General features: G+C 42.7%; 1 protein-coding gene across 1 annotated transcript in view; it reads left to right on the top strand.

The window, feature by feature from the left end:
* Window positions 1-18834, top strand: part of pkd1b (polycystic kidney disease 1b) — a 228309-nt gene that overhangs the window by 103935 nt on the left and 105540 nt on the right. Inside the window, exon 21 of the mRNA XM_060844405.1 lies at window positions 362-505. Coding sequence (XP_060700388.1) covers window positions 362-505 — 144 coding nt within the window. The remainder of the gene's footprint in view (window positions 1-361; window positions 506-18834) is intronic.

Genomic DNA, 18834 nt, shown 5'->3' with positions numbered 1-18834 from the left:
ATTATCAGACAATCGAGAGCCATCTTTAAAGCAGTCCATGGCTGATCCATGGCCTAATTCCCAATACGTGCCTTTGACCAATATCCTTTAATAGCTTTGCTTCACAAAATGCATCGATCTCAGTTTTAAACCTAATAATGGATCTAGCATCCACTGACATTTGTTCTAAATATCTACTATCTTTTGTGTGCAAGCAACTGGGCTATTTCTCACATTACTGTCCTGGCAGTGGAAACCATAAATTCCAGAGCAATTTTCTAACCGCTTTTGAGTTTCCAAGCTGAACACATATGCAGAATGGTTCATTTCCTTGTGTGATTAGTTGGACAGACTCCTTTTGAATTATTGCTGTTCTCTGCAGGATTGAGCCCCTCTTGGCACCTGGAGCATGTGGCAGTTTGGGACAAGCAGACTGACATTATGTACTACTTCCTGGCCCAGGATTGGTTGTCGGTGGAGAATGAGAAGAATGAGGGGATGGTAGAGAAGGATGTGTTGGCAGCATGTAAGTATGGTGACAGCAGCAACGTGAATGGATGCCAGTTGTAGTATTGCCACTGAGGCATTTGATCCTGGGATAGTCTTAAGATAAAACCAAGAATAGGACTCCACCCAGATGTTCCTATTCACAGAGTGGGCAATTCACCTTTCCTCAAATACACTTGGAAATTCTGAGTTGCATGGGATTGATGACACCAAAAAAAAGATGAATAGTACCTTTTGTGGCTTCAGGACACCCAATGCACTTTACAGGGGATTGCTGCTATAACACCAAAATCACAGAAGCCAATGTGCACCTTTTTGCCATCTCTATGAGAACAACTAGACCACATGTTATTAGTAACACTGGTTGGTGATAAATGTTAGGAGAATTCTTTTGCATTTCTTCAAAATAGTGCACTGATGAAGTAGGTGGGACCTTGTTCAATTTGCTCCAAAATTCAGCACCACCGACAGTGCAGTTTCTAACTAAAAATTCTCCTCAGAGGAAGAATTTCTGCTCATACTGTACAACACTCTGGGTCACAGAACAGACATTAAGGAACAGGTGAACTGTGTTAGGAATGGCAAACAGGCTGCTTACTCACTTGTTTTCAGATATTTGTCAGCCTCGCAAGTTTACAGATAGTCCTCAGCCCACTTGATCTCTGGAAATATTTTAATATTCACAGATCATCACATGGGCAGCACCCTGGCTCAATGGTTTACGCTGCTGCCTCACAGCACCAGGGATCTTGTTTGATTCCAGCCTTGGTGGCTGTAAGTAGTTTGCACATTCTACCCATATCTATGTGGATCCCTCTGGATGCTCTGGTTTCCTCCCACAGGCCAAAGATGTGCAGGTTGGTGGATTGGCTATACTAAATTGCCCGTAGTGTCCAGGGATGTGCAGGTTAGATAGATTAGTCATAGCAAATGTGAGGTTATGAGAATAGGGAAAGAAGATGTGTTTGCAAAAGGATGCATTGCAGAAGGTCAGATGAGCCAGACATCCTCTGGAGATCCTGTGATCAGGTCAGTTTTACCTTACTCCATGTCAAAGCTGGTCTTCCCATCCTATCCCTCCCCTCCTCCCTTACATTCACAAGTTGTATTTCAGTTAGACACTCACTCTCAGCTGCCGCCTCTCTGATTCCCACAAATCCTTTACTTCCAATGAAAAAAAATCAACTTTCCTGGCTATCCTGATGCAAACTGATATGAGTAGCCACGCGCCTTGAACTGCTGTCTGTTCCTGCACTCAAAGGAAACTAGAACACGTTCATCAGTTTCACAGTGCAGTTCCAGCTTGGCCCACTGGTAACACCTTTGTCATCTGCATGTGTCAGTTCACTGTAATTGTCTGCAGTTATTGGGAAAAAACTTGGAATTCACCGAGGCTCCTGTAAATAGATACAGAAAGACAAGGGAATTCTTGATGAAGAGCTTACACTCGAAAAGTAAATTCTCCTGCTTCTCGGATGCCGCCTGACTGGCTGTGCTTTTCCAGCACCACACTCTTTGACACTGTGTCTAATTACCGTCTAACATTCTCAGAGTCAAAGCCATATGAGCAATGGAAGGATGAAATGAATACATACACACTGGTTACATCCCTGCTAAAGAGGACCTGAGGTGTTGTCCCATTGGATCAGTGCTTTGGGAGCTGGATTATAAGTTCAATGAAGATCATCTTGCATGGAATCCATGCTACAGCATTGGATTTTGTTAGGTTTTAGAACCAGCTGGCCACTTCTTGAAGAAATTTCTCATGGACTTTGTCCTAATGTGGACAGGCACAAGGTTCTAACTAATAGTCAGTTCTTATAAAATAAGAGCCACATATAACAAATGTGGGCTAACTTGAAACAGTTCCTGGGATAAAACAGTTCTTTCCTTCAACCTTTGTTGAATAAATGGGACATTCCATGGAGACAAAGAATAGGGATTCCATTGATTGCTAGATGTCAAGACAGGCCAGAGATTGGGCATCAATTTAATGGAAATATTAAAGGCAGCATGAAACAAAATGTGCTAGAAGCATCTTTATAAGATCTCTGTATTACAGTAGCTGGCAGAATTTGACCACCAATACTCGAGAAATCTATTACCAGGAATGTTGGAGAAGCGGTTAGGCCACTTTTGGAATACTGCATTCAATTTTGGTCTTCCTGCTATAGGAAAGATGTTGTTAAACATGAATGGGTGCAGAAAAGATTTGCAAGGATCGTGCCAGATTTGAATGACAGGGAGAGGCTCAACAGGCTGGGGCTATTTTCTCAGGAGTGTCGGGGGCTGAGGGCTGTCCTTATCGAGGTTTGTAAAATCATGAGAGACATTGATAGGCTGAATAGACAATTTTTCCCTGGGTAGGGGAGTCCAAAACTAGATAGCACGTGTTTAAGGTGGAAATATATAAAAGGGACCTAAGGGGCAACCTTTTCATACAGTCGGTGCTGCAACTATGGAGTGAGCTGCCAGGGGAGGTGGTGGAAGCTGGTACAATTACAACATTATAAAAGTATTTGGATGGATACATGAATTGTAAAAGTTTAGAAGGATATGGGCTAAATGCTGGCAATTGTAACATGATTTTATTAATCTAAAGATATAAGAGCAGAAATTAGGCCATTTGGTCTATCGAGTCTGCCCTGCCATTCAATTATGGCTGATACCTTTCTCAACCCCATTCTCCCACTTTCTCCCCATAACCTTTGATCCCTTGACAATCGACAACCTATCTATCTCTGTCTTAAATATACTCAGTGACCTGGCCTCCACAGCCTTCTGTGGGAGTGAATTACATCAGTTTCCCACTCTCTGGCGGAAGAGGTTTCTCCTTAGCTCTGCTCTAAAGGGTCTTCCCTTTACTCTCAGGTTGTGCCCTCGGATCGTAGTCTCTTCTGATAATAGAAACATCTTCCCAATGTGCACATTGTCCAGGCCTTTCAGTATTCTGTAAGTTTCAATTAGATCCTCCCTCATCCTGCTAAATTCCATAGCATATAGTCCCAGACTCCTCACATGTTCCTGATATGTTCAGCCTTTCATTCTTGTGAACCTCCTCTGGACCCATTCCAGGGTCAGTACACCCTTCCTGAGCTAGGGGACTCAAAATGGCTCGCAATACTCTAAATGTGGTCTGAACAGAGCCTCATAAAGCCTTGGAAGTACATCCCTGCTTTTATATTTTTGTTCTTGCAAAATAAATGCCAACATCGTATTTGCCTTCCTAACTACTGTAAGTTTACCTTCAGAGAATCCTAGACTAGGACTTCACAGTCCCTTTGCACTTCAGATTTCTGAATTTTCTCCCCATTTAGAAAATAGTCTATGTCTCTATTCTTCCTCCCGAAGTGAATTTCCCATGTTGTATTCCTACTTTGCCTACTCTTGTAACCTGTCTAAATCTTGCTGTAGCCTCCCTGCCTCCTCAATACTACCTGCCTCTCCACCTATCTTTGTATCATCTGCAAACTTCACCAGAATACCCTCAGTTCCTTCATCTAGATCATTAAAGTATAAAATGAAACATTGTGGCCCCAACACTGACCGTTGCAGAATACCACATGTCACCGGCTGCCAGCCTGAGAATGATTCATTTATTCCTACTCTTTGCCTTCCGCCAATCTTCTCTCCATGCTAGTACCTTGCCTCTAAAACCATGGGTCCTTATCTTAGTCAGCAGCCTCCCTGTGCGGCATCTTGTCAAAGGCCTTCTGAAAGTCCAGGTAGATAAAATCCACCAGCTCTCCTTTCTTCTAGCAGTTTCTCTTTGGTGACAGCCACCATACTCACTTCTGCCTCCTGACTCTCTTGAATTTTTGGGATGTTACTCATGTCTTCCATCGTGAAGACTGATACAAAGTACTTGTTCATTTCTTTGCTCCTCATTACTACTTCTGCAGTGTCATTTTCCAGCAGCCCAATGTCCACTTTTGCCTCTCTTTTGCTCTTTATATATCTAAAGAAATTCTTGCAATGTTCTTTTACAGTACTGGCTAACTTGCCCTCATATTCAATCTTCTCCTTCCTTATATTCTTTTTCGTTGTCCTCTGTTGATCTTTGTAGGCTTCCCAATCCTCTGGCTTCCCACTGTTCTTCACTGCATTAGCTACTTTCTCTTTTGCTGTTATGCTGTCCCTGACTTTCTTTGTCATGCATGGCTGCCTCATCCTCTCTTTAGTATGCTTCTTTTTCCAAGGGATGAATTTTTGTTGTGTCTCCTGAATTACTCCCAGAAACTCTTGCCGTTGCTCTTCCATTGCCTTTCCTATTAGCCTCCTCTCCCAGTCGATTCTGGTCAGCTCTCCCCTCATGCCTCTGTAGTTGCCTTTAATCAACTGTAGATTAGATTAGATTACTTACAGTGTGTAAACAGGCCCTTTGGCCCAACAAGTCCACACCGACCCTCCGAAGAACAACTCCACCCACGCCCCTACATTCACCCCTTCACCTAACACTATGGGAAATTTAGCATGGCCAATTCACCTGACCTGCACATTTTTGGACTGTGGGAGGAAGCCGGAGCACCCAGAGGAAACCCACAGAGACACGGGGAGAATGTGCAAACTCCACACAGACAATTGCCTGAGGCGGGAATTGAACCCAGGTTTCTGGCGCTGTGAGGCAGCAGTTCTAACCACTGTGTCACTGTGCCATCCATAACTATCACATCTGATTCCACCTTCTCACTCGCAAATTGGCATAGCAAATTCTATTATGTTATATTCACTGCCTCCTAAGGTTCCTTCATCTTAAGCTGCCTTCTCATGTCTGCCTCATTGCACATCACTAAAATCCAAATTGCCTGTTCCCACGTCAGATCCACCACAAGCTGCTCCAAAAAGCCATTTCCTTTCATATAATCCACTACAATATAATTGTCCAGTCTACTACCAACTATATTGAAATCCCCTATGATCACGGTAACCTTGCCGTTCTTACACATCTTTTCCATCTCCTGGTGTATCTTGTGCCCCACATCCTGACGACTGTTTGGAGACCTGTATGTAACTCCCACTGTGGTTTGTTTTCACCTTTGCAGTTCCTCAGCTCTACCTACACAGATTCTACATCATCTGATTCAGTTTTGTTTCTTGCTCATAATTTAATTTCATTTCTTATTAATAAGACAAACCCACCCCGCTCTGTCCACCTGCCTTTCTTTTCGATAGGATTTATATCTTTGGATATTTAGGACCTGATCCCGATTCCCTTGCAGCCATGTCTCCCTTGTTCCCACCACATTATTCCTACCAAATTCAGTCTGCACCACAAGCTTATTTATTTTATTTATATAGTATGTGTATTCAGATACCACACCTTCATTCCTGTATTTGCCGTCCCTCTTCTCATTGTCATCCCTTTTAATGTAAGATATCTGACTGGCAGCGATGAGTTGACCAAAGAGTCTATTTCCATGCTGTACAACTCCATGACTGTGTGCAATTAATCAGTGCTTCAGGTATGACTTATTGTATCATTGTACTAACTGCCCAAAGCAGAGGGACAGGGTCCATGCAAACAGGAGTCATGAACTACCACTGCAGTGCAGGGACATAACCTGCCCTGAATCACATATACATATACACAGGAATGCATTGCACACACAGGCACAGAGGAAAAATAACATGGGTGTTATAGATGGGGAAATACTGGGAAAGCATTTCAGTGATCTCTGTTCACAAGATCTGCCAAGATGGTTCTTGTGCTGATCAGAATGCTACTTCTCAGACGTTCTTTGCCTTCACCAGTTTGCAAGAGACACAGGACTGATTCACTTGTAAAATGTCTTTGACATATTATTAAAAGTAATAGCCGATGGGAGGAAAAGGATAGACTGGCTTTCTTCAGGCTTTTGCTACAAAAGTCAGAGTGAGTTTCTGAGCTGACGGTGGTCTGAAAGCTCCTCTCTAGCTTGTTCATAGCCACAAACTGTTCAGCGACCTGAGAATCAATCAAATCATTGTTGGCAGACATAAGGCATTTGTCATTGATAACTGGTCACCAGTCCACAAACCAATCAGCTACTTGTATCAAATACTTGCACACAGATCCTCAACTCTAACTTCATTTGGATACACACTTCAACTACCACTGGAACCAACAGTAATTCTTAAAGCAGTTCTCCCATTTCTGTGCACAATTCAAAATGCAAAAATATTCTTTACATACCCAGACTATGGTGATAGAGCAGTAAGGTTGATCACCAGCTAATGAGGCAATCTTGATAGGCTAATATTGACAAGGCACCAGGACCAGATGAGATGCATCTAAAGATATTGAAGGACATGAGAGTGGAAATTGCAGAGGCAATGGCAATAATCTCTCAATCTTCCTGAAACTCATGGGATGTGCCAGGCATCATGACCTGAGAGTCATAGAGATGTACAGCACGAAAGTAGACTCTTTGGTCCAGCTCATCCATGTTGACCAGATATCCTACATTATTCTAGTCCCATTTGGTCCATATCCTTCTTAAATCGTTCCTATTCATATACCCATCCAGATATCTTTTAAATTTGCAGTTATACCAACCTTCACCACTTCCTCTGGCAGCTGATTCCATACACGTACCATCCTCTGCTTGAGAAAGTTACCCCTTAGGTTCCTTTTAAATCTTTTACACTCACCTTAAACTATGCCCTGTAGTCTTGGATTCCCCCACCCCGGGGAAAAAATATTGTCTGATTACCCTATCCACGACCCTCATGATTTTATAAACCTCTGGAAGGTCACCTCAGCTTCTTCTGCTCCAGGGAAAATAGCCCCAGTCTATTTAGCCTCTCCCTATAGCTTAAACCCTCCAACCCTGGCAATATCCTTGTAAATCTTTTCTGAACGTTTTCAAGTTTCACACATCCTTCCTATAGCAGGGACACCAAAATTGCATGCTATATTCCATTGGCCTAGTCAATGTACAGCCGGAACATGACCTCCCAACTCCTATACACAATGCACTGACCAATCAAGGCAAGCATACCCAATGCCTTTTTCACTGTCCTATCTACCTGTGACTCCACTTTCAAACAACTATGAACGTCTACTCCAATGGTGTCTTTGTCCATCAACACACCCAGGATCTTAAGTGTATAGGTCCTGCCCCGATTAGCCTTTCCAAAATGCAGCACTTCACATTTATCTAAATTAAACTCCATCTGCCATTCTTCAGCCTTTTTTTAAAAAAGGTTGTAAGCCATGAAATTATAGATTAGTCAGTTTAACTTTAGTGGTGGGGAAGCTTCCAAGAACAATTATTTGGGATAGAATTAGTAGTCTGGAAAAAGATTAATTGTAGATTGGGTTTAAACTGGTTTGTAACTGTATTGATCCCTCTGCCATACCAGCTGACACACCCTCTAATTGCTGACATGTAAAATCTGATGCACCTAACACGTGGGGTGATGTTTGTCTTCTGCAGCAAATTGTCCAGGTAATTCTCCCGCCCCCCCCCCCCCCTCCATTACATCTCTGTGTCTGAAGCTCAGATTCCAGCTCATCATTCTAAACTGATGTTCCTTGAGCCACAGGCATTCCTGAAGGAATGATTGCTGTGGATCACACAGCTCCCATGTGTAACAGCAACAATACATCACGTGCCCTACCTTCCTGTTGCATTTCATTTAACTTAATTGGGTGTAAAGTTTGGAAATATCACTGAATTAAGTTCTATTAAATAGTTTAAGCTGTAAATTTAATACAATACTTTTGTCTTCCTAGTATCCATTTACACCATTGTCTCAGGTCAGAGAGAAAAGAACATGCTTAAAATTAACCACTAATCACCTACTTGCTGACTTAATTAATGTCTTCAGCTCTCAGATCTTTATAGAACATAGAACAGTACAGCACAGAACAGGTCCTTCAGCTCACGATGTTGTGCCAACCACTGATCCTCATGTAAGGTAAACCTAATGTACAAACCTAGGAGAAAGTGAGGACTGCAGATGCTGGAGAAGGGCTTATGCCTGAAACGTCAATTCTCCTGCTCCTCAGATGCTGTCTGGCCTGCTGCGCTTTTCCAGCACCACACTTTTCAACTAATGTATGAACCCTCAAATTTCTGTGACCATATGCATGTCCAGCAGTCTCTTAAATGTCCCCAATGACCTCGCTTCCACAACTGCTGCTGGCAACACATTCCATGCTCTCACAACTCTGTGTAAAGAACCCATCTCTGACATCCCCTCTATACTTTCCGCCAAACAGCTTAAAACTATGACCCCTCATGTTAACAATTTCTGCCCTGGGAAAAAGTCTCTGGCTATCAACTCTATCTATGCCTCTCATTATCTTGTACACCTCAATTAGGTCCCCCTCTTCCTTCTTTTTTCCAATGGAAAAACATCTGAGCTCAGTCAACCTTTCTTTGTAGGATAAGCCCTCCATTCCAGGCAGCATCCTGGTAAACCTCCTCTAAACCCTCTCCAAAGCATCCACATCTTTCCTATAATAGGCCGACCAGAACTGGACACAGTATTCCAAGTGCGGTTTAACTAAAGTTTTATAGAACTGCAACAAGATCTCACGGCTCTTAAACTCAATCCCCCTGTTAATGAAAGCCAAAACACCATACACTTTCTTAACAACCCTGTCCACTTGGGTGGCAATTTTAAGGGATCTATGTACCTGCACACCAAGATCCTGATGTTCCTCCACACTGCCAAGAATCCTATCCTTAATCCTGTACTCAACTTTCAAGTTTGACCTTCCAAAATGCATCACCTCGCATTTATCCAGGTTGAACTCCATCTGCCACCTCTCAGCCCATCTCTGCATCCTGTCAATGTCAAGCTGCAGCCTACAACAGTCCTCTATACCATCAACGACACCTCCAACCTTTGTGTCATCTGCAAACTTGCTAACCCATCCTTCAATCTCCGCATCCAAGTCATTAATAAAAATTACAAAGAGTAGTGGCCCAAGAACAGAGCCCTGTGGAACACCACTCACCACTGACTTCCAGGCAGAATACTCTCCTTCCACTGCCACTCACTGTCTTCTGTCAATCAGCCAATTCTGTATCCAGACAGCTAAATTACCCTGTATCACATTCCTCCTGACCTTCTGAATGAGCCTACCATGGGGAACCTTATCAAATGCCTTACTGAAGTCCATATACACCACATCCACCACTCGACTCTCATCAACTTGTCTAGTAACATCCTCAAATAACTCGATAAGGTTTGTGAGGCATGACCTGCCCCTCACAAAGTCGTGTTGACTGCATTTAATCAAGCCATGCTCTTCCAGATGGTCATAAATCCTATCCCTCAGAATCCTTTCTAACACCTTGCAGATGACAGACATGAGACTGATTGGTCTGTAATTGCCGGGGATTTCCCTATTTCCTTTCTTGAAGAGAGGAATTACATTTGCCTCCCTCCAGTTCTCAGGTACGACTCCGGTGGGGAGCGAGGATGCAAAGATCTTCACAAGCGGCGAAGCAATCACATTTCTCACTTCCCAAAGCAGCTGAGGAGAAATCTGTTCTGGCCCTGGCGACTTGTCAATCTTAATGTTTGTCAAAATTTTCAGCACATCAGCTTCCTCAATCTCTATCTGTTCCAGCATGCTGACCTGCTCCTCAATGGTTTCATTCACTACAAGGTCCTTTTCTTTAGTAAAGACAGAAGCAAAATACTCATTTAGGGCTTCCCCTACCTCCTCAGACTCTATACACAAGTTCCCTATGCTATCCCTGATCGGCCCTACTCTTTCTTTGATCATTCACTTATTACTCACATACGTGTAAAATGCCTTTGGATTCTCCCTAATCCTTCCTGCCAAGCTTTTTTTGTGCCCCCTCCCGGCTCTCCTCAGACCATTTTTGAGCTCCTTCCTCACCTGCCTGTAATCCTTTAGAGCTGAACAAGACCCTTGCTTCCTGCACCTTACGTAATCTGCCTTCTTTCTTTTGATGAGAAGCTCCTTTGCTCTCGTCATCCAAGGTTCCTTTCTCTTACTCCTTCTTGCCTGTCTCAGAGGAACACATTTATGCATCACTTGCAAGCACTGTTCCTTAAACAGTCTCCACATGTCTGTAGTGCCCTTTCCATGGAACAATTGCTCCCAGTCCATGCTTTACAACTCACGTCTGAAAGCATCATAGTTTCCTTTTTCCCAATTAAATATCCTCCCATTGTGCCTGCTTCTCTCCTTCTCTATAGCTATGCAGAATGTGAGGCAGTTGTGGTCACTATCACCAAAATGCTCTCCCACCGCAAGATCTGACACCTTATTGCTGAGCACCAAATCCAAAATGGCCTCTCCCCTCGTCAGCCTGTCAACGTACTGAGTTAGGAAACCCTCCTGAACACACCTTACAAAAGCAGCTCCTTCCAAACCTCTGCTCGAAGGAGATTCCAATCAATATTGGGAAAGTTAAAGTTACCCGTTACAACAACCCTACTACATTCACACTTTTCCAAAATCTGCCGACCTATGCTTTCTTCCATCTCCCTGCTGCTATTGGGGGGCCTGTAGTAAACCCCTAAAGAGGTGACTGCTCCCTTACTGTTCCTAATTTCCACCCATACTGACTTGAGATCTTCCTCAACAATGGAAGCTTCTGTAGCTGTGACACCCTCTCTGATTAGTAGTGCTACACCCCCTCCTCTATTCCCCCCCTTCCTATTATTTTTAAATGTTCTAAACCCTGGAACATCCAGCAACCATTCCTGCCCCTGAGAAACCCACGTCTCTGTTATGGCCACAACATCATAGCACCAGGTATTGATCCATGCTCTAAGCTCATTACTTTTATTCCTGATAATTCTTGAATTAAAGCAAACATACTTTAACCGATCCCTTGGTTCTTTCCCAGGAAATTCCTTCCCACTGGCTGCGCTACCTCTTGCTATTGCCTCATCTCCATCAACTCTCACCACCGGTATATAGCTCAGGTTCCCACCCCCCTGCCATACTAGTTTAAACCCTCCTGAACCACTCGAGCAAACCTTTCACCCAGGACATTGGTCCCCTTCCAGTTCAGGTGCAACCCGTCCTTCATGTACAGGTCCCACCTTCCCCAGAAGGCATCCCAATTATCTACATATCTGAAGCCCTCCCTCCCACACCAGCTGCGCAGCCACTTGGTAAGCTGTGCCCGCTCCCTGTTCCTTGCCTCGCTATCTCGCGGCACCGGTAGTAAACCCGAGAACACTACTCTGTTCGTCCAGCTCTGCAGCTTCCATCCTAGCTCCCTGAAATCACTTTTTATATCCTCAATCCTTTTCCTGATAATTGGTGCCAATATGTAACACGATTTCTGGCTGTTCGCCCTCCCCTTTCAGAATCTTATACACCCAATATTTGATCAATTTAGGTTCAACCATAAACTTACTGGAAAACCTGCTGCACATGACTCCTTATCCTGTGAACACACATCACTCCCAGCATAACCCGATCGTCCCACTGTTTTTAATGAACTCTGGATTATTAGCCGAGCTACATGCAAATTTGCGTTGGTGAATCAGATTAGAGAAATTTAGCTCTTAGACTGTGTGGAAGAAATGGGTTCAGTTCAAAGGGCACAGGCACCAGTACTGATGGACTTTGTATTGATGGGGTGGCCTCCACTTTAACCATAGCGGGAAAAGTGTTCAAGTGAATCGTATAACAAAGGAAAGGTTTTGTATTAAATATTGGGTGGGAGTTAGGAGTTCGATTTGGGAATATGTGGTGAATGAGAGATTATAGAAAAGGCAAGAGGTGTTCATTTAGAAAATGACAGACATTAACAATGATTACAAACCTGAGTAAATCAACTGATAATGCAAGAGGTAACAAAAATGAAAAAAGGACAAAACTAAAGGATCTATGTCTGAAAGCACATAACATTTGAAACACAACAGATAAACTGATAGTGCCAATAGAAAGAAAGAAGGATGAACTGAGCAGCATTCCAGGAATATGGCTGTGGCATGTCATAGATTCAAATCTGACTATTGAAAGATGCATTACATTAAGGAAGGAGAGGAGACTAGGAAAAGGTTGGAGAAGTGTCTCTGTTAATTAGTGATGGTAATAGCACAATAGAGAAGGGTACCCAATTTCAGGAAACAGGATGTAGAAGTGGTTTTCTGTGACAACATCTGATTAGAAATATAAATTTGATTGAGGAATAACTAACTAATAAGGTAGGATGTACATTGATATTAAATACATTGACAGATAAAGATACATGGAGAAGTTAACCATTAAATACACCATCATAGCTCCAAGAAAATTTTAAAAAGATCCTGTTGGAAATTGGGATATACCTAGAAGGGGCATGGAGATGATATATATATATAATGTTACCTTTACAGATTAGTAACTAAAGAGCAGTATGAAGTATATTTTTAATATAACAATTAAGTATATAAAATAGAGATGTAGGGCCAGGCGATATGTTATAACTGCATGATGTGGAAGCTGGTGGACCCCATTGTGGTTCACAGTGACCACATCCACAGGAAATGTTTCTTCAGGTACTCTGGCTCAGAGTTAATGAGCTGGATACTGAGCTTCAAACATTGTGACATATCAGGGAGTGGGAGAGTTAATTGGATATTGTGTTTCTGAAAGCAGTCCCTCCCCCCTCCCCCCTCCCCCCTTGAAGGTTAAGTACTTCAAACTTGTCCAATGGTCAGGGACAAGAGGGTGTGACTATGAGTGAGTTAGGCCGAGGTATCTTTGGGTGTGGTGGGGATTCTGGCAGTGAGTGGTAGAGGGAACTCGGGGTAAATCAATGCAGTTTCCAAAACAAGTAACAAGACCGACTGTAAAGAAACAGTCATAAATCCTACTTCACGAATGGCAGGTATTCACAAAACTATAAGTATATTGATTAAACCAGAAGAAAGAAATAACAAACAGATGAATAAAGCATCCAGTTATTTGTATGACCCACGGCGGCACGGTGGCACAGTGGTTAGCACTGCTGCCTCACAGCGCCTGAGACCCGGGTTCAATTCCCGACTCAGGCAACTGACTGTGTGGAGTTTGCACGTTCTCCCCGTGTCTGCGTGGGTTTCCTCCGGGTGCTCCGGTTTCCTCCCACAGTCACAAAGATGTGCGGGTCAGGTGAATTGGCCATGCTAAATTGCCCGTAGTGTTAGGTAAGGGGTAAATGTAGGGGTATGGGTGCGTTTCGCTTCGGCGGGTCGGTGTGGACTTGTTGGGCCGAAAGGCCTGTTTCCACACTGTAAGTCTAATCTAATCTAAAAAAATAAGAGTGCTATATACAAATGCATAGAGTCTAATGAATAAATCAAGTGGGCTGCAGGCACAAATTCAAATTGGACATTATGATTATAGTAGATATTTCTGGGACATGGCCATGTGATTATTGAGATGGGGAACTAAATATACTAGATTATAAGATTTAGTATTTATGTCTTTCAGCATATAAGAAGACAAAAATTGTTTTAAAATTACATTGTCAGTTCCCAGCTAATTGTAGTTTGATAAAAATACATCAAGGCTAATAAAGGAGTTAAGAAAAATTGTTGGATCTGCAAGTAGATTGCAGTAGTCTTCTATGGCAAGGTTCCTTTTGGCATGTAACAAAGCAAGGCACAGTGGTAGTAACCTGAGCTTGGAGACCCAGGTTCAATCCCACCTATCCCTAAACAGACTGATTAGAAAACCGTTTTGATTTACCATAAACCATAGAGTCATAGAGATGTACAGCATGGAAACAGACCCTTTGGTCCAACCTATCCATGCCGACCAGATATTCCAACCCAATCTAGTCCCACCTGCCAGCACCAAGCCCATATCTCTCCAAACCCTTCCTATTCATATACCCATCCAAATGCCTCTTAAACGTTGCAATTGTATCAGCCTCCACCACATCAGCTCATTTCATACATGTACCACCCTCTGCGTGAAAAAGATGCCCCTGAGGTCTCTTTTATATCTTTCCCCTCTCACCCTAAACCTATGACCTCTAGTTCTGGACTCCAGACCCCAGGGAAAAGACTGTGCCTATTTATCTATCTATGCCCCTCATAATTTTGTAAACCTCTGTAAGGTCACCCCTCAGTCTCCGACGCTCCAGGGAAAACAGCCCCACCCTGTTCAACCTCTCCCTATAGCTCAAATCCTCCAACCCTGGCAACATCCTTGTAAATCTTTTCTGAACCCTTTCACGTTTCACAATATTTTTCCAATAGGAAGGAGACCAGAATTGCACACAATATTCCAACAGTGGCCTAACCAATGTCCTGTACAGCCGCAACATGACCGCTCAACTTCTGTACTCAATACTCTGACCAATAAAGGAAAGCATACCAAACGCCTTCTTCTCTATCCTATCCACCTGAGACTCCACTTTCAAGGAGCTATGAACCTGCACTACCAGGTCTTTTTGTTCAGCAACACTCCCTAGGACCTTACCATTAAGTGTATAAGCCCTGCTAAGATTTGGTTTCCCAAGATGCAGCACCTCGCATTTTCAACAGAATATGATTTTTTTTTCTATATCTTGTAGTCCTGACAATTAGATTTGTCTTATTAGGAGAATACTCAGTAAGGACAAAAGAATTTTATAGTCAAAATCATGGAGGAATGAACAGGGGCTGAACGTGAAAATACCAGCAAGGTTTGTGACTCATATCATGGAGAGGAATGCTTGAATGTAAAGGTCTAAATCTTGCACACTGGTCCCTTCAGGTATCAGAACAGGATAAAGTAGTTAAAAAGGCATTTGGGATACTTGCTTTTATTAGGGGAAAGGCATAGAATTTAAGAGCAGGGAAGCTGTACTGGAATTGTATAAAACATTGGTTAGCCCACAGCTAGAGAATTATGTGCAGTTCGGGAATCTATATTCTAGGAGGGATGTGATAGCACTGGAGAGGATAGAGAGGAGATTTAACAAGATGTTGCCTAGGCTGAAGAATTTCAGCTATGATGCAAAATTAGACAGCCTGGAATTATTTCCCTCAGAACAGAATCAGAATCCCTACAGTGTGGAGACATGCCTTTCTAACCAACAAGTCCACTCCGAACCTCTCCGAAGAGTAACCCACACAGACACATTCCCCTACCACATATTTACTTCTGACTAATGCACCTAACCTACACATCCCTGCACACAATGGGCAGTTTAGCATGGCCAATTCACTTAACCTGCACATCTTTGGATGTGGGAGGAAACCACAGCACCTGGAGGAAACCCACGCAAACACTGGGAGAATGTGCAAACTCCACACAGAGAGTCACCCAAGGCTGGAATCAAACCCGGTTCCCTGGCGCTGTGAGGCAGCAGTGCTAACCCCTGAGCCACCCCAGCCTCAGAAGAGACAGGTGGGGGAATGATTGAGATGTATAAAATTACGAGGGGCAAAGATAGGGTAGACAGGAATAAACCTATCCCCTTGGTGGAAGAATCAGTAACTAGGGGACTATAGATTTAAGGGAAGGGGCAGAAGACGAACAGGTGATATGAGGAAAAGCTTTTTCACCCAGAGGGTGGTGGGAATCAGGAATTCACTGCCTTAGGTTGAGGGGAATCAGAAACATTCATAACATTGAAGAAGTATTTAGATATGCATTTGCAATGCCAAAGCATACAAAGCTATGGACCAAGTGCTGGAAAATAGGATTAGAGTGGTTAGGTGATTGTTTTGACTGTTGTGAATGCGATGAGATGAACAGCCTTTTCCAGTGCTGTAGATCTCGATGACCCTATAAGGAGATGTGTGGAAACATGAACATCATAATCATGAAAAGGTGCTGAAAGTACTTTCAGCAAAGCGCACTGAAGAAATTCAAGTGGTGATCAGTCAAAATGCTGTATAAAACTTTAGCCGATTAATGAAATAAATCCCATGCTGTTTATGCAAAGAAATCAATTCAGCTGGTTGGAAGATATATTCCCAATCAATTCATCTTTGAGTAACATCCATGGCTCCCTCTGAGCTATGAGGTAGTACTCCTGCTGCTGCAGACTTTAACTAGTTCAGTTCTTTCTTATTATTAGCAGGAAGAGGTTTAATTTGACAGATTCATTGTGCTTTATTGTTACTAAAGCAGATTTATTTTATTATACTCCAGTCGCAGTGCATTCAGAATCCTGTGGCCAAATTCTGATCCAGTTTGTTGGGTTAAAAACATTAAAGGCCTGCCCTTGTTCTCTAACCATTGGTATTCTTCACAAGGAACCTGTTCCTTTGCTGCTGAAGGCACTAATTTGCCACTTCAGCTCCAAATATACAAACCTATCTCATAAAATAATCTGATCAGAAACCCAGTCCAAGGTTGCTCCATGTCCTTGCAAATATTTCCTGATGGCTCGGCCATTATCAAACAATGGCTTCCAAGTGTCACCTGTTCACATACTATTTAGGGTAGAAGAAAGGTTTTCCACACTGTTTGGATTTCAAAATTGAAGGCTAAATTTCTGCAGACAGTTTTATGAGAACAGTTTTGTGAATTATTTTGAGAAGGTTTGGTAAGATATTTCCCACAGGAAGAATCTTTTGCATTTTAATGGCTTCTCAAAGACACATCCAGAAAGATTAATTACATTTTAATAATTTGTGCAGACATGAAGCTTAACTGAATATAAATGTTATATACCATTATGAAGATACCTCAGGTGGTCTTGGAATTTCATGTGTATTAGCATGAAATGAGAGGCTGCCTTACATTTCAACTCCATTTTAAGAGTGTCTATGTCAGAATTGTATTTCATAAGACTATATTGTATGAGCATGACAACCATTTGTTAGTTAATGCTTGCTTAATTTTATATTGATTTTAGGTTTGACTCTTACAACAAATTTTTTAAAATGTGATATTGATTCCTTCTGTCAAGGTTGTCCTTTTTTTTCTGGTGAAGATCTTTGTTTCCTCACTCTCCACGGGAGTCATACCAGAGGATTGGAGGGTGGTGAATGTTGTTTCTCCTTTCAAAAAGTGTAATAGGGAAATCCCTGGCAATTACAGACCAGTCAGTCTTACGTCTGTGGTCAGCAAGGTTGTGGAAAGAATTCTGAGGGATATGATTTATGGCTGTTTGGAAAAGCATAGCATAATGAAAGGTATTCAGCATGGCTTTGAGAGGGGCAGGTCATGCCTCACAAATCTTATTGAGTTCTTTGAAGAGGTGTTGAGACAGGTCGATGAAGGTCGAGCAGTAGATGTGGTGTAATATGGGCTTCAGTAAGGCATTTGATAAGGTTCCTCACCCTAGGCTAATTCATAAAGTCAGGAGGTATGGGATACAGGGAGATTTGGCTATCTGGATTCAGAATTGGTCAGCTGACAGAAGGCAGAGTGTGGTTGTAGATGGAAAGTATTCTGCCTGGAGGTCAGTGTTGAGTGGTGCCCTCTGCTCTTTGTAGTTTTTATAAACGTCTTGGATGAAGAGTTTGAGGGGTGGGTTAGTAAATTTGCTGATGGCACAAAGGTTGGAGACGTCGTCAATAGTATCGAGGGCTGTTGCAGGCTGCAGCGCGACAGGATGCAGAGCTGGGCTGAGAAATGGCAGATGGAGTTCAACCTGGATAAATGTGAGGTGATACATTTTAAAAGGTCTACCTTGCATCCTGAATATAGGATTAAAGACAGGATTCTTGGCAGTGTGGAGGAATACGGGATCTTGGTGTTCAAGTGCATCGATCCCTCAAAGTTGCAAATGGTGTTTTGGTTTCATAAATAGGGGGATTGAGTTTAAGAGCCACAAGATTTTGCTGCAATGCTACAAAACCCTGGTGAGACTACACTTGGAATATTATATCCAGTTCTGGTCGCCCTGCTATAGGAAGGATATGGAGGCTTTGGAGAGGATGCAAAGGAGGTTTAGCAGGATGCTGCATGGACTGGAAGGCTTGTCTTACAAAGACAGGTTGACTAAGCTCGGACTTTTCTCTCTGGAGAGAAGGAGAAAGAGAGGTGACCTTATTGAAGTATACAAGGTAATGAGAGGCATGGATAGAGTCGATAGCCAGAGACTTTTCCCCAGGATAGAATTGACTGGGACAAAGGGTCATAGTTTTAAGGTGATAGAAGGAAGGTATAGAGGAGACATCAGAGGTAGGTTCTTTATACAGAGAGTTGTGAATGCATGAAATGCATTGCCAGCGGTGGCGGTGGAAGCAGAGTCAGTAGGGACATTTAAGCGATTGCTGGATATGCTCATGGACAGCAGTGAGTTGAGGGGTGTATAGATTAGGTTATTTTATTTTAGATTAGGAATAATCCTCGGCACATCATCATAGGCCAAATGGCCTGTTCTGTGATGTACTATTTTATGTTCTATGTAATTAGTCCTTACCGGGGTCATGCCTGTCATTCCATTCTTTACACTTGACTTATTAGAATAGAATTTCATGTGATTCCTCCCAGCCCTACAA

This window comes from Hemiscyllium ocellatum, chromosome 25 (assembly GCF_020745735.1).
Source record: "Hemiscyllium ocellatum isolate sHemOce1 chromosome 25, sHemOce1.pat.X.cur, whole genome shotgun sequence".
NCBI classification, from domain to species: Eukaryota; Metazoa; Chordata; class Chondrichthyes; order Orectolobiformes; family Hemiscylliidae; genus Hemiscyllium; species Hemiscyllium ocellatum.
The sequence above is the reverse complement of the archived record's forward strand: the minus strand, read 5'-3'. Positions and strand labels throughout refer to the sequence as shown.